This window comes from Gossypium hirsutum, chromosome A05 (assembly GCF_007990345.1).
Source record: "Gossypium hirsutum isolate 1008001.06 chromosome A05, Gossypium_hirsutum_v2.1, whole genome shotgun sequence".
Taxonomy (NCBI): Eukaryota; Viridiplantae; Streptophyta; class Magnoliopsida; order Malvales; family Malvaceae; genus Gossypium; species Gossypium hirsutum.
The window spans coordinates 102,702,002-102,725,756 of record NC_053428.1 but is presented as its reverse complement, the minus strand read 5'-3'; the positions used below and the strand labels follow the sequence as shown (position 1 = coordinate 102,725,756).

The window sequence follows — 23,755 nt, the reverse complement described above, 5'->3', positions numbered from 1 at the left end:
CTGCTTTTCATTATTTGCTTCTTCTGAATTTGGAGTATTCTGGACAATACTTAAATCTCGTAATCTTCTTCTACGCATTTTTCCTGTAATACACATAAAATAGTTGAAATTTTAGTAACTAATTAAAATAATAATAGTACATATAAAATGTTGAAATGTTTTACAAGACTAAGATTTAAAGTATAATATTACATATAATTAAAAAATCGTAAAATCTTACTACATCGTTATTCGTAAATATATTTATCCACATCATCTTACACGGGCAAAGAATCATATTCTCTTGGCTTGCATTTTGAAATGCAAAATTTAGAAAAGTTTGTACCCCATTTCGATAGGCGTTGCTTACCATTGACAATTTCATCCAACTCCTATCCATTTCGTAGTTCTTGAAGTCTAAACTTGACAACAAATTACACGAGTAAGTTGTTTATTTATAAGTATAATTAAGTTATGTAAGTTATGTGAGTTATGTAAGTTCAAGTATATATTTTACGTACTAGTGATGTATTCAAGTATATATATTTTTAGAATCTTATAAATTTTGCACATTAATAATTTATACAGTATAAATTCTTATATAGTAAAATGATATAATATTTTAATTATTTTCAGCATTCCATTTTCTTAGATTTAATATGTTCTTATATATTAAACTTGACAATAAATTTATTACTTCAGCATTCCATTTTTTATACCTCAGAAAAAAAAATAAAAATAAATTTTGACGATGTGGAAAATCACATGGAAAAAAATTATTTTAATTTAAATTATATTTATAAAAATTATATTAATTAAATAATATTTAGATAAATCAATCCAAATTATATTAATTAAATAATATTTAAATAAATTAATCTAAATTATATTAATTAAAATAAGATTGAACCTTGTTTTAATATAGACGTGTCTTTTGCTTTTATTTGACAAATCACATGTGCAGTTAAAATACAGATGTACAATAGTCCACACTTAATTTAATTTATGTTTTACAAGTCATCTTTTCTTAAGTACATGTTAAAGCATTGTGTGAACATCCGTATTTAGCTTAAAAGCTATGATTTATTTTGAATAAAAAGTTTTAACTTAAATGATAAAACGGACGATAATATTTGTGATAAAACGGACGAGAATATTTCAATAATAATTTAAATTTAATTATAAAAAATATATAAAATATTTTATTAGATATTTATATCGAGGATGGGACATATTATACTAATAATTTAATTTATTAAAAATCGAGATAGAAATATAGAAATATTTAATCACAAATTACAAAAATAGAGTAGAAAAAATTCACGTGGCAAGCATACATGTAGAGAGATATAATATTATTAAAAGGTTACAAATTGAGCAAAAATTCACTTAGCTCATGGAATACATGGCGGATTTCAATGGAGAGACATCAAATAAAGATTTAGCAAATTAAATATACATACCTCTTAGAAATTGTAAATTGGATGGTAGAGTCAATTCCAGCAAATTAAATTACACCTGTAAACAATGAACAGCCATGAAATTAAAAAATAATCCAAGGATAAACAAGAATAGTAATTTGATTTTTACATTAAAAAAATGTACAGCAATAAACTTAAAAATTTATAGACTAAAATGGAAATTCAAAAACCCTTTGAAATTAGACTAACATGGGTTTACTACATCCACCGTTTACAACATGGGTTTATTGCTTCTATAAACTCAAATTAGACATTGTTGAGGAAATATAACACATTCTGATAAAGTACAAGGCTAATGGATATCAAAAGTTAATCCATAAGTAGAAAACCTCACAACTATAAACCTGCTAATTTGCAACATCAATTTCATTACACAGAAATTTATGTGTAATCAAATCTGCATTAACCAAATAGATTATCCAGTATCATCATCACACGTGTAATGGAAAAATGCATTAAACAAACTGATTGTGAATCTAGAAGTTCTTGATATTATTCACTTTAAAAAGAAAATTAGGGAGAAAAGTGCTCCCAAAAAATGACTTATTTCATAGTGCCTGTGAACTTTAAAGCATCTGAAACGTACATCTGATATTGAAAATTGCAAATTGAATAGCAAAAAAATGCATTAAACAAAGTGGATGAATCCCATCCAATGAAGCAGTGCATTAAACCTATATCATTAACCTATAAGTTGAATTCTATCAATTTGTAAATAAGTAAAGAAAAATGGAATGGCATTACTCTATGTGTTCCTTGCTATTGATACAGTGGACCAAGCTATTAGTGATAATTGAATGGCAGATGCGTCGCATGTTCTTTCCTAATTTCACACTGCTTAAGAAATAGGTAATCATATGAATCCCAGTCCTCCATATCGCTTCAGTAATGCAGCCTTTTGTGTTTGTGTGCTTCCATATGAATCTTGCCCTGCCCTGATTTAATTATACGAGTTACTTTGCTTTTGATCATATTTTTATATTGCTGCATTATTTCAGTTATACTATTATATGCATAAATTTTAATACAATTTCACTTCAGTAAAAATTCATTACTCTTACATCACCGGGTAAATGATTCTTTTTTTACAAATGGTCAACAACAGTAGCTGTTGTATATGAACAACATGAACATAAGATCTCATAACGTGAACAAACTGGAAAACCCTTTTCTCAAGATCTCATCATTTCCTAAACACCCAAGTAAGACACATTGTACTCATAAAAAAAATATAAATTCGAAGCTTATAAAGTAATAAAATACAACCTAACAAAGTCAATATAAACACAAAGATGACATGCATTATCCATTTTCAAAGAGACTAAAACTAAATAAAGTGTCCATATAAGTAGTAACAATACCTATAGGACACGAAATTCCAGCGGCAGCGGCGGAGAGAAGAGGCAGACGCAGACGCAGACGCAGTTAAGGAAAATGAGAGAAAAGAAATTGGGTAAATAGGGGAATGAAATTGGGTTTAAGTTGGGGAAGACGTAGACGCAATTAGGGTGCAAAATCAAAAATTGTTATGGGAAAACTACTGATAGCAGAGCAAATCAAAGGGACTTCAGGGAAAACTATTTGAGGATATCTCTTTGGGGGAAATTATAAGGGATTTTTGAAATCAGGGTTTGGAAGTAAAGGGAAATTTTAGGGGATTTCTAAAACAGACGAAGTAAAGGGAAAAGTAAGCGGGGTAAACTGAACTGGGGAAAAGTAAAGGGAAATTGGGGCTCCAAAAACTGACATCATTTTCAATCTATTAATAAATATTTGTGGCGTTTTTATAAAATGCCACTAATTAGAAGGATACAAACGACGCAGTTTTTACAATCTGGTAATAGATTTTTGTGGTGTTTCTGGTGAAAACGCCAGTATTTCACACCTTTTGTGGTGTTTATAAAAGCGCCACTAATAAAAGGCTATAAAATGACGATGTTTTGAAATCTCTTTAGATGTTTTGTGGCATTTTTCTAAAAAGCGCCACTAATAACAAGGTTATAACGACGTCGTTTTGCAATCTATTAATAGATGTTTGTGGCGTTTTCTAGTGAAAACGCCGATAATTCACACCTGTTGCGGCGTTTATAGAAGCGCCACTAATAACAAGGATGTAAACGACGCCATTTTACATTTTCTTAATAGATGTTTTGTGGCGTTTTTTGAAAAGCGCCACTAATAACAAAGCTTCAAAACGACATAGTTTAAATTATTAATACACGTTTGCGGCGTTTTTTTCTAAAACACCACTAAGTATGCAATATAAAGCCCAATAATTTTTCCTTCCTTTTTTTTTCTCTTTTATTATTATTATTATTATTATTATTATTATTATTATTATTTACTATTAATACATGGTTAAATTTTACTTTGGTCTCTCTAATATATTTAAATTTCAGATTTATTTGCATATACTTCAATTTTTAATATGATTTAGTCTATATATTTTTATAATATTATTAATTAATCTAAATAGTTAATATTATTAACTTTTTTATTAAAACATTACATGGTAATATATAATTTGAATATTTAGAGGATAGAGATTGAATGTGGTTTCCCATTTTTTATATGTTTGTGTCGTTCTTTTACATTAATATCTATATATCAATATATATCCATATGAAATTTATTCTTACAGGTTTAGGATTTAGTATTTAAGTGTTTAAGGGTTTACTGTCTATAGTTTAAGGTTTTATGGTTTTGGATTTAGGGTTTATGGATTAAGATTTAGGGTTCATAGTTTTAAGTTTTATAATTTAGGGTCTCATGATTTAAGTTTACAGCTTTATGATTTAGGAATCTATATTTAAGGGTTTAAGGGTTTAGTACTATCTATAGTTTAGGGTTTTATGGTTTAGGATTCAAGGTTTAATATTTATGGTTTAAGGTTTATAGTTTAGGGTTTACGGTTAGAGATTTGCAGTTTGAGATTTAAAGGGTTATTGATTTAAGGGGTTAGGGGTTAGGGTTTAGAGAAAGCCATAACATTGATTTTAACAGCTTCGTAACTTAATTAAATGAAAACTTCTAAATAGTTTATTTATCAAAGTGTAACTTTTCATAATTAAGTAACTAAAATGAAATTAACTTTCCCATAGCTAAGTGAATGGTGTAGTTAATTTTTATTTTTTATAAACTCGGTTTCCGATATGATCAAAATAAAATCGAATTCAAAATAAAAATAAGACCTTGTTTAATTTGTTATAATTTGATCCTCTCCATATCAATCTGTTACTTCTTTATTTATTTTTCAATAAATAATTTGTTATAATTTTAATATTATCTCATTTACAATTATATCTAAAAGATTATTTAATATATAAATTAAAAAATACTAATTAATCTAAACCCTAAACCTTAATTACAATCATATACCCTAACCTTTAAACCTATAATCCCTAAACCCATAATCCCTAAACCTTAAAATAGTTTAGATCTTTAGCGGCGTTTTTGATAAAGCGCCTCTAAAACTCAATCTATTGCGGCGTTTTTCACAAAGCGTCGTTAATGTCGCTGAAGCTCAAAGCAAAATGATGACGTTCTACCTAATCTTTTAGCGGTGTTTTCGGAAAAGCGCCACTAATGGTCGACCTATGGCGGCGTTTTCCTAAAAATGCAGCTAATGATCGATCTATTATGGCGTTTTAATAAAGCGCCGCTAATGCCACTGAAGTTCAAAACAAAACGACGTCGTTTTGTTTAATTTTTTAGCGGCGTTTTTTTTAGGTCGACCTTTAGCAACGTTTCTAGTAAAGTGCCACTAAAGGTCGACCTATAGCGGCGTTTTTAATAAAGCACCGCAAATGCCATTGAAGCTCAAAGTAAACGTCGTCGCTCGGCTTAGTTTTTTAGCGGTGTTTTTACACAAACGCCGTAATTGATCCAACTATAGCGGCGCATTCTAAAAAAGCCGCTAATACTCGATCTATTGCGGCACTTCTCAGAAAGCACTGCTAATGCTCGATATTTGGTGGCGTTTTCTACTCAAACGCCGCTAAAAACATGTCACGCCCCAATTTTCGGGAATTCTGTGAATGTTAGCATAAGTTTAATTATGTTAGTGGGGATCTAGAAGGCCCAAGCTTAAGATAGAACCCGGTAATTTTAGTTAATTTTTGTTCCATAAGAAAAAGGGAGTGAAATTATGAAATAGGACCTATGTGAAAATATTTGAAAATGCTATAGGCTAATTTGAAGTGGCCAAATAAATAGGAGTGCAAAATAGGAGGATTTGCATGACAAACCTCCCATTTTACATGAAGTGGCCAGCCATCATGTTGTTGTAGACAATATGAGCACTTGATATCCATAATTCATGGTACAAATTGATAATGGGTTAGGTAAATGTTCCATGATAATGGATTAGGTAAATATTCCATGATAATGGGTTAGGTAAATGTTCCATGATAATGGTTTAGGTAAATGTTCCATGATGGACATTTCATGTCTTTTGTATTAAAGAATTAAATGGATGAAATATGAAATTTTATTAAAAGAAAAAGGGGTGAAAAGAACAAAGTTTTGTCCATCTTTGTTCATCATAGCCGAAATTTAGAGAAGAGAAAAGAGAGGAGAAAGCTCTTGAATGTTCGGTCACTTGGGGAAGAAAATTGAAGGTAAGTTCATGGTAGTTTGCTTCTATCTTGATGTTCATGAGTTCTTCTTGATTCTACCTTAACTCTTGAAGCATATTTTGGTTTTAGTTGTGTTGTGAGCATTTAGTCATGAATTAAAATGAAGGAAATGGTTGTTGTTTCATGTTCTTTTGATGAAAAATGGAAGATAGGTGAAGTTGAGCCAAACAAATGAGCATGCATGTGCCTTAGATGCTAAAGGGAAAAATCGGCTAACATGTTGTGCTTTGAAATGATGAAATGGAGATTATACTTAAGTAAAATCATATATATGTGATGATTGATTGGTGATATACATGTTTAAATAACATGCATGCAAGTTATGTGTGAATAGTGATTTGGTAATAAATCTGGGGACAGCAACAGTAACGTGACTTTGGAAAATCACCATAAATTATGGGAAATGAGTTAGAAGCTGCATAAATTATGTAATTAAATCTTAATGAGTCTAGTTTCAAATGGAATAAACGAGAACATATTTTGAATTCTTTACAATGAGAAATTTGATTCGTAATGAAGAATGGTCAGATTAGTCAAATAGTGAAACATGAGAAACTTTAAGAAAAATCTGGTATTGATTGGCCATACCAAAAATTCTGAAAATTTTATGGATAGAAGATATATGAGTCTATTTTCAGGGAAAATTAACGGCACTTGATTTAGAGTTTCGTACCTCCAGTTATAAATGATTTAGTGACTGTTGCTCAGGAAGACAGCTTGCAGTGAAATTTTGATTATGTGGTAAACATTGACAAAAAAAATGTTAATGAGTTGCTTATTGATTTCTTATAAGCTTACTATGATCTGTAGGTGTGGTTGGCCGAATATCGTAAAGGGTTAATACGAAGTTCGTATTTGAATAGTTAGATTAACGTGTTAGTAATCCAATTGTAGGCAGTTCGTGTGTGGATCTCGTCAGCATATCGTCGCAAACAGGTGTGTAACTGACACCCTCTCATAGACAAAATTGGCAAAAGCCGAAAAGCCGAAATGCCGAAAAGTCAGTATTTTGGGAATTTTCGAGTGTGTGAATGCTCGTAAGATAGTTGGGTTTGTATATTTGGTAATCTAAAGTAATAAACTGCAGTACGCGCGATTTCGTATATTTTGATAATTTGGGCTTAATGGGCCAAAGATCGGGTTCATAGGGCCAACGGGCCCAATTCAGTAAGTATGCCCGATAAGTGTTCTGATAGTACGTAAATAGTTAGGATATGCATGAAAACCCTAAAAGTAGCTAAATTACTATAATACCCCTATGTATGGAAAATTACTGTTATACCTCTAGGTGCAAAATTAACGTTATACCCCTAGGGTTAATTTTGGCTGAAAAGCATGACGATCTGATTCTGTATGATGTATGCCATGATTATATATCTGTTGCATGGGGACATGGGTTATATTATGGAGGAAGCGTCCTGGTGGCTACGCCACAATTATCTGATCTGGTGGCTCTGCCACATATATCTGTTCTGGTGGCTATGCCACGATTATCTGATCTGGTGGCTCTGCCACATATATCTGTTCTGGTGGCTCTGCCACAATATCTGTTTCTGGTGACTTCGTCACAATATCTGGCAGCTTCACTGCGATTTCTGTGGTGTGTAGCAGTTGGGTGGGTCAAGTAGTCTCCCTACATGGTGTAAGACTGGTACGGGGGTGTTATGGATGAATCTGGGTTGGGTTTCTGCATAAACATGTAATATCTGTTCTGTTCTGTTATGGGCCTATGGGCTTTATTCTGAATTCTGTTCTGGGTTAAGGCCAACTTATTCTATTTCTGTGGTTTGAGCTGATATAGGCTATGGTTGGGTTAATTTACACACTGAGTTTCCCCAAACTCACCCCTTTTATTTTCATCCACGCAGGTAATCCCCAACCATAGTGGGCTTGGAGCTGTGAGGGAATTCGGAGTGGCCACCCGTTCTGAAAGTTTGATTTTCTTCTAGTGAACTGGACATCCTTTTATTTACGTTTGAAGTTTTGGGTTTTTAAATGTAATAAGGCCGCTTAATTATTTTTGATGGTTTTTATATGTTTTATTAAGATAGGTAATATTTATATTTAACTGTTGAAATTGGATAGCTTTAGGACGCGTTTTCAAAAACAGTAATTGATTTCAAAATAACACAAAAACAAGCAAAGCTTCCGCAATGAAGATATTTTCCAAAATTAATCACTTTTCCTAAAAAAGACTTAATCAAATCGGTTTCCTAGAAATATACATGACGTTAAGGTATGGCAATGGCGGTTTGCATGTCTAGGATTGGATCCAAAGGGAGTTTGGTACTTAAGCAGTCCGATGGACTCACCTCCTCTTTTCAAGTTTCCTACCTGGTGCACAGCTTCCATTCACTTTAACCTATAATGAAATCATCTTTTAAAACACTCAGTAAGTTTTCTTTCTGGATCGGAAATGTTTTGAATGCTTCGATGTGGCATGTCAGATCCGGCCATAACATCTGGGTCGGGTTTGGGGTGTTACAAAACATGTTTTGCTGTAGCGTCCTTATGGACGGAAAATGTACCACACTATCCATTAGTACTCACCCCACAAAACATAACCTATAATCTTCCTCTACCACTTCTGTATACCTTTGAAATTGTAGTGATACCTTTTCTTCATCAACGATATTAAGATTCGCCAATTCCTCCTCCATTATCACAAAACTCTATTAACGCACCCCAAATTTCACCCTAACCGAAAAAAAAAACAACAATCCTAAGAAAAAGAAAAGAAACGTGTTATCTTAACAGAGAGAGGAACAAACATGTTATACTAGCAGACCCTTAGCAATCTTTATGTATTATCTTATTTTGTAGATAATATACTCATATTTGAATATTAAAAATGATATTATTGAAATGAGCAACCATAAATTTTTTTTTAAATATCATGTACCATAATATGTACATGGAAAATACCTTGGTGATAAAAAAAATTAGAATGAATCTTAAGTAAACATTATAAAATTCAAACTTAAATCAGATAAAATCTATATTAATTAAATACTAATCAAGATTAATTCAAATTAAAAAATATATTTATCTTAAATTCAAATCATTTCGAATTAAGAGATAACTCAAGCTTTAAATTAATTTGGTTTAAGTCGGACCCAACTCATCCTCAGCTTTTGTTGGGAACGACTTGAAAGGCCGAAGGTTAGGTTGGCTAAAGCTTTGAAACTAATGCATTGCAATGGTCCAATGTTAGACCGAATGATTGAGCCCCTTTAATAAAAATGCTACAATTTAAGCACATTCCATAAATTCTATGAATTTCTTTCTATTTATTTTTTTATTATGTTTACTTTTAAAAATTAATTTCTGGTTGGTAACTCAGAATTTATTGCAGTAAAACATTTTAGTTCTACTTGATACCACAATGTATCCATTTTTTTTACTACGCTCACTCTATTCATGGAGTGTAAAATTTTCACTAATAACATAACAAATAAATTTTTTTAAATTTATTTTATTCCATTTGTATTAATTTTTTAATGAAAAATATATTTTGTTTTATATTTCTTTAATGTAAAAAAAAACTTGATTTTAATTAAATTAAGAAGGAACATAAATACTGTTGAGATTTACTTTTTGAATTCAATCAATTTAGTTTATATTGAAGACAAAACACTTGATATCAAGTATTCAGAAACTAAAATAGTCAAGTTACATACAGGTGGAAAGCCATTAAGACTTTACCTAATGTAATAATTAGTGTAATAATATGATATTTTGTATAACCACACAAAACCTTAATCTTGTGTAATTGCATGTAAGTTGTAAGAAAACAAATGTTAGACTAAACATTTTAATAACATGTCAATGAAACAGGATAATTTTGCGCAACATTTTCTCAAAATTTGCAATTATGTTTATTAAATTTCTTGTTTCATATAAAACAAACATGCACGCTTAAGGGCATGCACCAATCAAAACCCTAAACTGTAAAGTACCTTAAAAAAAAAAAAAGGTTGTCCTAGAAATTCGTTTTCCCATCAAATACTTGATTAAACTGCCAATTAGCTGGCACAACGTTATCGAACTTGATCATTTTCCCGTCACGAGTAGTCACCTGAAACGATAAACTTTGCCCCACTAACTTCGCTCCCGTCTGCCAATTCACACCCCAATTGCGACTCATCTGCAACCACGACCCGGTACTCGACCCTTTGATTTTAACATCCTTAACATCACCAGCTCCTCCTACGTTGTACAACAACACCAATGTCCAGTAAGGGTTACCCTTAATCTGGAACTGAACCCCACCTTTCTTGTAGCACAAGACACGACGGTACTTGACCGGGATGATCCCGGCTTTGTAATACGCTAGCTTAGTGAACATCGGCTTTGATAGATCAAAGTGTTTTAATGGTGGATTGCACCAGTTCCCCTCCGATTTCGAGTAATTGGGAGGACAAAAGTTGGTTGCGGTCACTATGATAGAGCCGGCTTTCGGATAACACCATTGAGGGTCATTGAAACACTTGATCTCGAAACAAGCCCCGCAGGTGAGACCATTGTTGAACAATGCTGTGCTTAGTGCTGTCGTCTGGAGTCCATACCCTTGCTTGAATAGATCACCATATCCGCAAGCTCCCTCTACAATAACCAAACACGGTCTCAAGATTTGAATCTCGACATACGCAATGCAAAGCATAAAATGTTGCAATAACTAAAACACAATATATGTACTTACGCATGGTGTCACCACCACTCATATCACCATAAAATGTTGCATGGGCATCATACCAGTTTGAGTCAATCATTTGATTACCCATAAGCATATGCCTATTGGCCGCCATGGACGAAGTCAAATGAACTGTAACCATGAGTAATGAAAAGAAAAGCTTCAGGGTAGCCATTGCTGCAAAAAGATTATTATTGTTTTGATGAAAAACTGGGGCCAAGAACTGACATATAAATATAGGTCAAAAGGAATTATAGAAGGAAAGGAAATTTATAAATTATGAGACTTTAATTTCACCCGTTTAAGCCCAAACGATGGTTTTGGTTAATTACAAAGGAATTAAGAAATTATGGAAAATAATTTAATGTTTTTTATGAATTTGGAAACAAACAGCCCAGTTTTTTTCTTCTACTATGTTTCCGTTACGTTATTCGCTAATTACCTGAGAAAGGGATTAACTCAATGTCACCCCCCAAATTAAATCTATTAATTATTTAACTAAGGATTTCGTTACTAACTGATATGATTTTGTAACACTTTTTTTAGAGTTTAATTCATTAGCCCTTTACTTAATTTTTTTTTTCTTTTTTAGCCCTTAAATTTGTATTGTTTGTTAAACCGCTTAAAAATAGATGGAAAAGTTAAACGTTTGTTAGCTTTGCTGACATGACATACAAATGGACTGCCACCTGTTGTCACATTAGTAATTAATATTTTTAAAAAAATTTATAATTTTTTTATGCTTTATTATTATTTTTTATTTTAAAAGCAATCTTTATAATATTTTTGAATTTTTAAAATTTTATAAAACTAATTAATTGTTTGTATGGTATCTATATGACAATCCACGTGTATGTCACATCAATAAAGTCAATAAATGTTAATTTTTCCATCCATTTTAGGGTGATTTAACAAACAACACAAATTTAAGGACTAAAAAATGTAAAAAATAAATAAATAAAAGGCTAAAATAATTTTTTTTATAAAGTTGGAGGGCCAAAAAAGTTATTATGCCAAAAAAACCAAATCCGTTATGAGCTACAAGTACAAATACAAATACAAGTTCAATCAAGTATAATGTAAAATCAAATTAATAAAAAATACAATAAAATAAAAATTAGACAAAACCTACATATGACATACATATATGGTAGGATGAAGACCACATATCACAATTACGCATAATATGGTACTAAAACTTGGATACTAAAAAATTCAAAACCTCCACCTTAATCAACAAGCCTTGCGTCAATTGCATAACACTGGTTAAGATTAATTAAATTACTATTTATAACAATATTTTATATAAAATATAAATAGCTAATAAAACATAAACATCTAATAAAGTCTGGTTAATTACTATAGGTGTGTTACCTTTTAAAATTCATTTTATCAAATTTATTTATATAAAAATTTTATTAAATTTACTTAGTCATTTTTATTATTTTTATATAATTTTTATATATAATTGTGTTTCTATGCAACCATAAAGTGTGGTGTGGTGGTTGTTCATCTTATTTCTAAATAAAGTGGTCTGGGTTTAATCCTTTCTTATAAGAATAAAACACATTTTATGATTAGTCGTTTAGAAAAGCTTCGGAAATTTCAAAATCAAAAGTTTTGCATTCATTTTTCTTTAAATTTTTCATTTTAAATTATGTCACATGAGATTTAACATCTCAAATTAACAATTTTTGTAACGAAAGGACTTTGTTGATATAACATTGATAATTTAAAGATGTAATTAGAATGTTTGAAAGTTTAAGAACTAATTTAAAATAAGAGTCATAATTTAGGAGTGTTTGATGCAATTAACTATATTTTATCTTTCATGAATTCTCATACACTCAAAATATAATTAAATAAAAAAATTAACTTAAATATTCGTTAGGAATGAGAATAATTTACGTAATAAAACGGATTTTTAATATACCAAAAAGGAATTAAAAGATTTTAAGAAATTATCCCAAGAGTTATGGAAAATAATCAACGAAAACGTTTATGTTTTGAAGAGGAGTCGATGAGATATTGAGATGTCAAGCAAGTCCGGTTCTCAAAATTTTGCATTATCTTCTCCAAATTTTATTTTTTATTTAATATTTAAATTAAGTGAATAGATTTGTTCAATAATGAGGTTATTTATTTGAGTTTGAAAGTTTTAACTGTTTAAAAGAGTTTAGATAAAAATATTATTTTCTAAAAATAAACTTGACATGGGACGAGTCACTCGCTAGGTCTGAAGGCTCCTTAAAAAGTGGGAGGGTATAGATAAAATATAGACCCAAAAAATAGGCTTGGATAAAAAATAAGACTCGTTTTCTAAATAGGTCGTGCCCCGGGTAAGATCTTTTTTGGACCAGGCTTGGCCCGACCCGGCCGAAATTTGTCTAAGTTTTTTCAATGCTATCTGTTTCATTTTGATGTTATTTTGCTATTATATTCCTACTATTTTGTTGTTATTATTTGAATATTGTATAACTCTTATTTTATTATTAATTTTGCTACTATTTTAGAGACATTTGTTTATTAAGTTACAACTATCTTAGTGTTATTCAAGTATAAATACTTTTTTAATGTATTTTCAATTTGTTGGGAAACATTAATTTTAATGTTTTTAGTGTATTTATGTATTATATTTTTAAATTTATTTATATATAAAAATAATATAAAAAATTAACACGGGTAGGTTGGGATAGGGTTTAACATTTTGTATTTGTATCAGATTTGAACAAAATTTTAGGCATATTGTTTTGGTAGGGTCAAGCCGAACCCAAGATTAAAAAATATGTCTAAAATTTTACATTAGCCCAACTTAAACCCAGCCCATGTTCAGGTCTACCTAAAAGTAAACTTAGGACAAAAAAGGTCCATTTAAAATATAAGTTAAGCTCCAATTTTAATATTCAAAGTCTAAGCTGAATTTGACTTGTTTTTCAAATTTATAGAATGTTGAATATGAAAACTAAATAGATTATTATAATTGATACATTATTTTTAATTTTTGTTTTGTTTTGTTTAATTAAAATAAATAAAGTGGTATCAATACAATGTATATTATAATAATTTTCATTAACCCTTAAATAAAAAAATTTAAACGTATATAAATTCATGTTAATTGAACCAAAACGAAAATATCAATTCAATTATTTGAAGTAATAAAAAAAACAGATAAAATCGTTATATTAAGAACGGTATAAATATAATTGTCATTTGAAATTTTTATAAAAAAATTATTATTTAATAAACAATCTTCAACTTTATAAACTACCCACTTGTAATTCAAAATTCTAATTAAATTATTTTATTTTTGGTAAAATTTAAACTATTTGTTGTTTCTCAATTCTGACTATAAAAAAAGCCCAATTTCTATCATAATAATAAATATTATTCAAAATATAAATTCATATAAAATATATAATTTTTCATCCTCAGATTTATAAAGAATAAGTAAAAATGATATCAATCCGACCTTAGCTCAGTTGGTAGAGCGGAGGACTGTAGTGGTTTATCTTATAGCAATCCTTAGGTCGCTGGTTCGAATCCGGCAGGTCGGATTTTTTTCCCTCTTAAAATTCTTTTTGGGAAATTCCATCAACAGTCCCTAAACTTTAGTTGAAATTACTCCTTGGTCACTAACTTTTAAAAATTACATAATAGCCACTAATTTTTAAAAACTATAATATTATCAGGTTGTTACATTATGGTCACAGTTGAATTCCATCATCCCCTTAATGAAATAATAATAAGGTTACACGATAATTCAAAGAGTTAATAAATAATTTGATTCTTAAATTATAGTTAAAATATTAATTTTAGTAATTCTAAAATTTTTCTTAAGAATAATTCTAAAAACAATTCAAAAAAATTGTAAAGTCTTATAATTATAATTATAATTTGAATTAATTTAATATATTTGAAATAGGTGATTTTTAATTATGGGGGTATGGAAATATTCAAATTCATTATCGAAATAAAATATTGAGATATTCAATATTAAAACCAAAGATACTTATGTTTCTCAACAATATAGTCTTTAAAATCCAAACTTGCAAGGTAATTGGAGATAGTGATATTATATTTCTATAAAAGAGGAAAATGCAATGGAATAAATATAAGGGTAAACGTCCAAAATCTAAGACAGAAACCCCAAAGAAGTGTTGCAGAGCATAGCACAGTACACCACCTTTATTATTTATGAAAACATTACAGAGTAGTAAATCAAAACATAGTTTGTAACCTCGGAACCCCCTCTCCTCCTTTATTCACCCCACTATTACAAATAGAGGCTGCAAGCAAAATCAATCACAACCAAATTTCTTAGCCAAACCAACAAATCAAATCTCCCATTTATTCAGTTTTTAAATGTATTCATCAGATAGTTCCGTTTTTAAACTTCACATATGAGTATTATAAAATATTAAAAAATTAATATTTTTTTTTTCAAAAAAACACATGGCAATATTTTTTAAGACTGCTTGCACTGCCAGTCTACCAAATACTAATCATTCATTTTTTTCCGGTTAATTCCGTTAGTTTGGTCGGTTTTATATGTTTGAAAAATATTTTTAAGCCAGTCAAATATTCACTCCTAAAATCTAGGACATAAAGAGAGTCAGGGATAAGAGGTTACCATGTCTACACTAACTGGTTTTCCATCCTCTACCAATATCTCTGTAACGGTTCCGGATTGATCAGCCTGCGAAGTTGAAAAATTAACAACATAAGGAAGATATGACTGTGTAACTAATCAATTCGAGAGTGAGTTCGAAAAATTGAGAACCGTTGACTATTAAGTTAAGAACACTAACAAAGAAAAATGATTGTAATACTTTCAAAAACTGGTAATCTATCTGCATGATTAATTTTAATTAAATTTGTTCAAACGGTCAAGGGATGCATTATGTTAAGGAAATACGAGGACAAGAACTTACTTCAATTTCGTTCATTAGTTTCATTGCCTCGATGATGCACACAACTTGGCCTTTCTGTACTTTATCTCCCACCTGAAACACCATTTAGGAGTATTACAATCTTTGCACATTAGCAGAAACTATGGAAACTGCAGGCACTTACCTTAACAAATGGTGGTTCACCCGGTGCAGGGCTCCTGTAGAACGTTCCAGCCATGGGGCATTTAAGGGGCGGATGAGAAGAACCAACCGCTTTAGCAGGGGGAGGTGACGAAGGTGCTGCTGCTGGAGGGGCTGGGTTAGCAGGAGCAGGAGCTGCTACTGGGGCTGCTGGAGCTGGGGTTTGAAACGTCGGTTGAGGCATGTACTGCTGCATGACAATTGGAGATGCTGATTCCAGCTGCTGCAAAGCTTCCTTCTTTCTTATGACAAGCTCACAATCCGATTGCTTCAGTTGCAGCTCCGTAATATCTCGTGAATCAACAAGTCTACTCATCAAAAGTAAAATAAAAATCAATTATGAAATTGATTATTCTTGTCAAACACACATTTACACAAGTCTACTCACAAACACAAAAGCGAAAACGATTCAATCAACTTACTTTACAAGGTCTGAAACTTGTGCCATGAATTCTGAAATTGCCGCAGCATCTGGAATAGCCTTCTCTGCGGATTTTTTATCATCTTCCTCAGGCAATGCAACTTTAGGTTTCATGTCAACAACCGCTACAGAATTCGATGATTTCTCTGCAGCAACCTTAATTTTTACAAAGCGGGTTAAATAGACGTGGATAAGATCTCGTCTAAAATATTAAATTTCAACTTCACTGTGAAAAACACACCTCGTTAAGCTGCGTATGGCTTGCGAAGACTGTAGTTTGTTTCCCATCATTAGGCCACTGCAAACGACAGCCAGATACCGAATCAACCAATGAATTAAACAATTTACTAAAACGAACTGCGAATCGCCACTAATGATCATACGAACCGGTTATGCAATATGATTTTCGTAGACACGTTGATTGCAAAGAAGAAATATATGTATAAGAAGCCATGATTTTAGACAATGCACATAAAGAAGCCTAGAAAATGGTCTCCGTAATTCAAGAAAGAAAACAAAAATCAGAATATGAATTACCATTATGTATAAGAACTATGATCAAATATACTACTTCTTTCTTAATTCAGTAAAAATAATACATCAAAATACCACCAAAAAAAGTATCTAAATTATCGAGGTCCTCAATACTTGAACTCATCTATCTATATAAGCAATACTTCCAATTTTAAATATTGAAATTTCAAAAAATAATTTCAATCTTAAAACAGAATACACAAAGATAATTCATAAGATATGCTGAAAATTTTGGCAAAAAAAAGCATTTTTTCTTTCTGTGTAGTAATAATTTATTCAACCATTGTTTCATAATAAAACTACAAAATTCAGATCCCTAAGCATAACCAGTAAAATATAATAAAAAAACCCATAAACTCAAGTCCCGTTCTCATTCAAAGAATTAAAAGCAAAAACAAAAAAGTATGAAAGTAACCAACCTGAGGTGCTGAAGATGCAGGTACGCGGATTGAAGATCCAAATGACAAGCAAGATTTGGAGTTGAAATTTGAAGTTGGAGGAAGAGACAAAGAACCCTTGTGAGTTTGGGTTTGCTGGTTTGTTTTCAAAAAAGAAGAGATCTTGGGGCATGGAAAAGAGAGTGAAGAAGCCATTTTTATTGTGGTTTAAAGCAAACCAGAACTGGCTTCAGCTCTCTATATATAAACAAGAAGGAAAGAAAGATATAAAAAGAAGAAGAAGAAGAAGAAGGCGATGAAATTTAAGAAACGGGAGAGAAATCTGAGGAAAAACCAAAGAAAAAAACAACCCAAAGAAGGACTAAGCAAGAAATATTGTTTTCCTTTATATAAATAAAGAAAATGCAGGTTTATAGTAAAAATGAAGAGAAAAAGTGGAGTGCTATTATTTGTTTATTGATAGTTCGATAATAACGAAGAAGAGAAGGAAAAAGGAAGAATCATGAAATGTGATGGTTTTAACTAACCTCAACTACGTTCACAACCCTACCACGCCGTCTGTCACCTTCTGTCTTCTCCTCTTCTTTTTCTTTTAATTTTAATATATGCTTTAATAATTGAATATCACATATTCAAATTTAACTGACGTGTGACCAAAATTATTCTAGGGTCGAGTAGTCTACTCGATTCAATCTACCAAGAAGAAGTTTTTGTTTATAGGATAGCTTGAATATAAAAAATATATATTTTTAAATATTTCAATTAAATTTAATTATAAAAATAAATATTATAAAAACTATATAATTTATTAATTTATTATTTTTAAATAGTAATATGAGCTTTTCGGGCAGATTGATTTGGACTAAAGTTTGGAATTTTTATTTTTAAAATTGAGCTTTAAACCAGTCTATGAACACCTCTAAGCATGAAGGACTAATTTCAAAAGTTCAAAGAGTATAGAGACTGAAAATTAATTAAACTTTTAAATATATCTAACTATACTATTATTTAAACTCCTAATTAAAATGGTATCACGAGTTAACTAAAAACAACTAAATTAAAAAATGACTAAAAGCTCATTATTTTTACAAAATAATAAATATTAATGAGTATTTTCTTATATAAAATATTACTATGGTAAAATTTGAACTTGGACACTATAATCTTTAAATGTTCAACTTAATTATTTTGATCAAAATCTTATTTGATTTTTATACAATATTTTTATAAATATATTTTTTTACATAATTCTTTTTCATCCACGTGAATTTGTCATAATCTAAAAAATATTAATATTATTATATTAAAAATATTAATAATTAATTAAACTATGTTGTCCTCCATTTAACAAATGATAATAAAATAGCGATAAATGACTTACTTCACTCCACCCCACTTGAATTGATTTAGCAAAATTAATAATTAATAATTTAAGAAAATGAGGATATTGAATAAATTTATTAAGAAATATAATTATAAAAATGTAATTAAAGTGAAATTAAATTCATAAATTTTTTAGATCAGTAGTTTAAACATCTAAATGTATAAAGTAGTGGGGTACAAATAAGTAGTTTTACGAAAATAAGATAAGAAATATGATTTTTTTTTTTGCTAAATTCTAGGATTGATTATGAAAGGAATTATATTTTCTACCGTGGATGTAATAATATTTGGATGTTTTTATTAGTCTAGCGATTTATAAAAGATTTGATATAGGTCTAATGTTTGTTATTATAATCTTTTATATGAATTACTATGTAGTAAAAGTTTATATTAATATTCTTGAAAGAAAGCATATAAAAATTTTCGAGAAATTATTTATATGGATTGATTTGATTTAAACATATGTATTTTTAAAACGATTACGATCAAAATATTCCTCCAAAAAATTCTCCTCTCATGACTTTTAAAAAAATAATGATTAAATTCTTAACAAATATGTTCAAATGATCATTTGAAAAAATGAATATTCAAGATTAAAAAACGTATAATATTTTATATCATGTGATGTTATGACTAGCAATAAATACGTGTTATATTATTTTTTCCTTAACCAAGATTTTATTTCACTGAATTTTAGTGATAAAGTATGCGTACTCTTTTTTATTTCTTTTTCTTTTTTAGCTAAGAAAAAAATGCCATTTAGAGGTAAGATCCAAATATACAAATGCAACCCAAACATTATCAACATCAAAAATTTCTTGTAATTTTCAACAAAAACGCTGAAACATGTTTTTATTAAATAACAATAAAGCTAAAGGATCCTAAAAATTGAATAAAAAAAATGCCAACCTTTGGTTTCGATTGCCCACGAAAGATGCTGTACCATTATCAAACTAAAGCAAGATAATCTACTATCGGTTCCAGTAGGTGCGGCGTCTGAACCAGTTGTAGTCTGGCAAATCTTGGACTGGGCCAATCGCAGCAATCACCATATCCTGCAAAACCCAACATAAACGGCATTAGATCATTTATACCCTGCAATTTCAGTATTTCATCCCATTCAAATTCATTAGCTTGAGCCAAGGTTCAGTTGCAGTTCCTACCCTATCATAGAAAAATCGGTTTGCAACTCGTTTAATGGCGGCTGGATCAACAGCATCGATCCTAGCAAATAATTCAGCATACGGGATTCTCCGGCCGTATGTAAGTAGCTGCAAGAAAGAAAGATTAACGCAGAAAAAGTAACTAAAATGAGGAATAAATGACAGTATATGTTTATTTCTTGCCACAAAAGCTAAAGCATAGCCACTAGCCCTGCAACATGGTCAGCATGAGGAAATCGCTTGATAAAAGACTTATGCAGGCAGCAATGGAATCAAAAGCACTTCATGTGTGGAAATGAACCTGGCATCCGATATCTTCGGCTACGGGACTAGTTCCATCTGTATGAAGCATCAAGGATGACTTTAACTGCAAAAAGTTAAAAGTAACTAAGCATATTAGGCAAAATAGATTGACGAGTTATTTATCAAACATGAAGAAAAGATGACAGTAACCGTTGCTACCTGATTACGAGCACGAATCACATCAGCTTCTGAAACTCGATAAACTAACTTGGTTATTGCAGACATAATAGCATAAGCTAAATCCCCCAAACAATCGGGCTGAAAAAAGAACATAAAGCTTAGTACTCCATCATCATGAAGGCAACCATTTTTGGTATAAAAGTAAAACAGTTTAGTTAAACGAACGTATGCCGGGGAGGCAGAGGTAATTAAAGAAAGGAAGTAGCAAACCTCACCTTGGCAACAGCGTATACACCAAAAAGACCAGTATCTTTATAGTTGGTGTTGAAAGCCATCATGCTTTCTGCAATTTCATTAATGCTAACTTTTTGTGCCAGCTCGGAGCTGTTTAAAGGATTTTTCAAACTAATCAACACATCGTTGCTACAGAAGAGTCTCGTTCCGAGACTGCCAAAGCAGTGTCCAGTTTAAAAAAGTGATTCGATGTGAGGAAAAAAGCTCACCCCATGTGCTTTCCACCCCCAGCAAATTTGCTCCATGACCCCAGCATCACCTGCATTACCATTAGCGCAATGGAATCCGGATCTGTCCATGCTGTTGCCTCAAAAGCAACCGCGAATTGCGCTAGAGGAACATAGTCGTTAACAATTCTAACCTGGTTTTTTCCAAAGAAAAAACCTTTGAGAGCATAAGACATTGAATGAAAAAGGAAGTTTGAAACTTATTAGAGAAATTACACCCCTACATCTGAACCAGTAAAACTGGCCGGTTCTTTCGCAACTAGCTGAGTAGCAGTGGTTGAATCTGATGATAATTTGGTAAACGACTTCTTTGCTTGGTCAACAATTTCTTCATGCTTAACAGCTCCAGATGCAGCAATGACCTGCAAAAATTTACCGAACAACACACATTTATAAGAACCTACAATGGTATGCTAGGAAACCAATTGAATCAAAACCATGTTCATTGGTTTTAACGACTCGACCATATCACCGCATACCATTCGAGGAGCAGTGTAGTGTGTCTGAATATAGTCGAGCAGATGGTCTTTGGTGATCTTCTTAATATTATCAACAGGTCCGTGAATATTTCTACCAAGAGGAGTGTATTGGAAAGCAGTTGAATGCAAGTGGTCAAAAACAGCTTCCTGTGTTTGACCCTCCACCTACAATATTTCCCAACATAATTGCGTTGTTTCTGAATAAAATCAACATAGAACAAGGTACAAGATCATTTAGCAAAACCCATTAGAGTTTATTGAAACCCCCCATAAAGTTTAAAACTTTAGAACTACCTCCTGCATCCGCATTTCCCTTAGTATCGCATCCCTTTGTCTACTAATACTACGTTCTTCAAACTTGGAATTCTGCAAAATATCAGCCAATATATCCAAGGCTTTAAGGACATCACTACCCATAACTTTGGCGTAATAAGCGGTTTGTTCCCTCGAAGTATAAGCATTCAAGTGGCCTCCCATATTCTCAATCTCTTCTTCCAATGCCCCCTCCGACCTCTTCTCCGTCCCTTTCAATATCATATGCTCCAAGAAATGGGCCGTCCCATTCGTCTCCTCCGACTCGAACCTCGACCCTGCATCGATCCACACCCCAACCGTCGCTGTTCGACAATGCAAGCTCGATTCCGTGGCCACGCGGAGGCCGTTGGACAACGTTGTAATTCTGGTTTCCGGCGAAGATAGGATGTGGGTGTGGGAAGTTTGGGTCGGGTGAGGGGATCCAGATTTGAGGAAACGGGAATCGGGGTGTTCAAGTTTTCGGAGCCTTGAGTTGACGCAATGGGATAACCGGTCGTAGATCATGGCAGTCGGTGGAGGAGGGGCTGCGGTGGAGTGGGACGATCGAGCGACGGTTAAAGAAGAGGAAGGCTTGCGGGACCGACGAGCTAGAGAGAGTAGCTGTTTGATCGCCATTTTTGAATATTGTATTCGAAATTTTTCGAGGTTTGTAGTGGAATTTGGAGAGTGAAGAAGTAAGAAGTAGATTGTTTATGAGGATGTTGAACACTCAAAAATCAAGTAGAATTTTTAAGAGAGAAAAGAGCAGAGAAAGGGAGAGAAAAAGAAGATAGGGAGAAAATCTGTTTTCTCTATTCATAAAAATTCATCACTACTCCCCACACTTTTAACATAAAAGGAAGGAAAAATAACAAGAATTGACATGGCAAAAACGGTTAACAAAATACATCGTTTCACTTAACATGCAACGCCTCGTTTTAACCAATTATTCATTCAACCCAAAACTCAACGTTTCACTAACTTTTCCAGTACACATCAATACCACCCTCTCAGGACCAGATCCTTGTCCTCAAGGATGAAAATGAGGAAACTTAGCTTGTAACTCAGACAAAGACTCCCATGTCGCATCTTCAGGGAAAGAATCAATCCATTCAACAAGAACTTCAGTGATAGCTTGATTCCCTCTTTTCACCATTCGTCGCTCAATGATTCTGACCGGCTCCTTTGGTAAGACACCATGAATATCGACCAAGGGTAAATGAGATTGCGAAGGAGCAGACCCTACGTGTTTCTTCAGTTGGGAGACATGGAAAGTTGGGTGGATACGAGACCCCGGAGGTAACTGCAAGGTGTATGCGACTTCACCCACTTTCTTAAGTACTGGAAAAGGGCCATAAAATTTGGGAGATAGCTTTTGATTCAAAATTTTTCTGACAGTGTGTTGTCTATATGGCTGTAACTTCAAATAGACCCAATCACCAACTTGAAAACTCCTCTCACTCCTATGTCTATCTGCGAATTGTTTCATGCGTCCTTGAGCTCTTTTTAAATGGAAATGTAGCAATTTTCTTGCAGCCTCACGAGCTTGCAGACTCCTATCGACAACCGCCACAAAGGAGACCCCAGCAAGGTATGGCATGTGTGAAGGTGGAGGCTGCCCATATAGAGCTTCATAGGGAGTAAGTTGAATAGAGGAATGGAAGGAAGAATTATACCACCATTCAGCTAGTGGTAACCACTGGAACCAGTTGGTGGGAGTCTCTCCAGTCATGCACCTTAAGTAACTTTCGAGACAACGATTCAACACCTCTGTCTGACCATCCGTTTGTGGGTGGTAAGCTGTGGACAACAACAACTTAGTACCAGCTTGATGAAATAACTCCTGCCAGAAGTTGCTTACAAAGATTTTATCTCTGTCTGAAATGATCGAATCAGGCATTCCATGGAGTTTGTAAACATGGCTCATAAACTCCTGCGCCACCTCCTTCGCTGTATAAGGATGAGATAACCCCAAGAAGTGACCGTATTTGGTTAAATGGTCTACTACTACCAGAATAGAATTTTTCTTGCTTGACTTCGGTAAACCTTCAATGAAGTCTAAGCTGATGACTGACCAAGCCCTATTAGGAATGGGCAAAGGTTGAAGGAGTCCCGGGGAAGCAACTGACTCACTCTTGCATTTTTGACAAACCAAGCATTCGCGAACCCACCGCTTCACATCAGTCGTTAATCCCTTCCAACATAACAGACTCGTCAATCTCTTCTTAGTGACCTGAACCCCCGAATGGCCACCTACTG

The 23,755-nt window shown here is 32.1% G+C and overlaps 3 protein-coding genes, 1 long non-coding RNA gene and 1 other non-coding gene across 6 annotated transcripts; 1 reads left to right on the top strand and 4 right to left on the bottom strand.

Annotated features, from left to right (window-relative positions):
* Positions 1-200: 200 nt before the first annotated feature.
* LOC121229620 (uncharacterized) lies at positions 201-3,181 on the bottom strand. Of its 2 annotated transcripts, XR_005927435.1 has the most exons (4): positions 2,822-3,181; positions 2,205-2,395; positions 1,443-1,497; positions 201-396 (listed from the first exon to the last, which is right to left on the bottom strand). It is a non-coding gene; the product is annotated as an uncharacterized lncRNA (long non-coding RNA). The 2 variants fall into 2 exon arrangements; XR_005927434.1 differs by lacking the exon at positions 2,205-2,395 and having other exon boundaries at positions 214-396.
* Positions 3,182-9,979: 6,798 nt separating this feature from the next.
* LOC107961549 (expansin-A23) lies at positions 9,980-10,995 on the bottom strand. Its single transcript, XM_016897657.2, has 2 exons — positions 10,800-10,995; positions 9,980-10,702 (listed from the first exon to the last, which is right to left on the bottom strand). Exons 1-2 carry the CDS (start codon positions 10,963-10,965, stop codon positions 10,080-10,082), a joined length of 789 nt encoding a protein of 262 aa, XP_016753146.2. The 5' UTR covers positions 10,966-10,995; the 3' UTR covers positions 9,980-10,079.
* Positions 10,996-14,254: 3,259 nt separating this feature from the next.
* On the top strand, positions 14,255-14,344 carry TRNAY-GUA (transfer RNA tyrosine (anticodon GUA)). The gene is given in 2 exon segments: positions 14,255-14,291; positions 14,309-14,344. It is a non-coding gene; the product is annotated as a tRNA-Tyr (tRNA).
* Positions 14,345-14,836: 492 nt separating this feature from the next.
* On the bottom strand, positions 14,837-17,913 carry LOC107960377 (biotin carboxyl carrier protein of acetyl-CoA carboxylase 2, chloroplastic). The gene is made up of 7 exons (XM_016896712.2): positions 17,255-17,913; positions 16,543-16,599; positions 16,303-16,457; positions 15,864-16,188; positions 15,722-15,793; positions 15,421-15,486; positions 14,837-15,076 (listed from the first exon to the last, which is right to left on the bottom strand). Exons 1-7 carry the CDS (start codon positions 17,426-17,428, stop codon positions 15,053-15,055), a joined length of 873 nt encoding a protein of 290 aa, XP_016752201.1. The 5' UTR covers positions 17,429-17,913; the 3' UTR covers positions 14,837-15,052.
* A 1,482-nt stretch (positions 17,914-19,395) lies between these two features.
* Positions 19,396-22,277, bottom strand: LOC107960376 (probable mitochondrial-processing peptidase subunit beta, mitochondrial). Its single transcript, XM_016896711.2, has 9 exons — positions 21,497-22,277; positions 21,203-21,367; positions 20,948-21,085; positions 20,706-20,857; positions 20,478-20,586; positions 20,242-20,340; positions 20,081-20,146; positions 19,780-19,887; positions 19,396-19,671 (listed from the first exon to the last, which is right to left on the bottom strand). The coding sequence occupies exons 1-9, from the start codon at positions 22,130-22,132 to the stop codon at positions 19,588-19,590; spliced, it is 1,557 nt and encodes a 518-aa protein (XP_016752200.1). The 5' UTR covers positions 22,133-22,277; the 3' UTR covers positions 19,396-19,587.
* Positions 22,278-23,755: the final 1,478 nt, after the last annotated feature.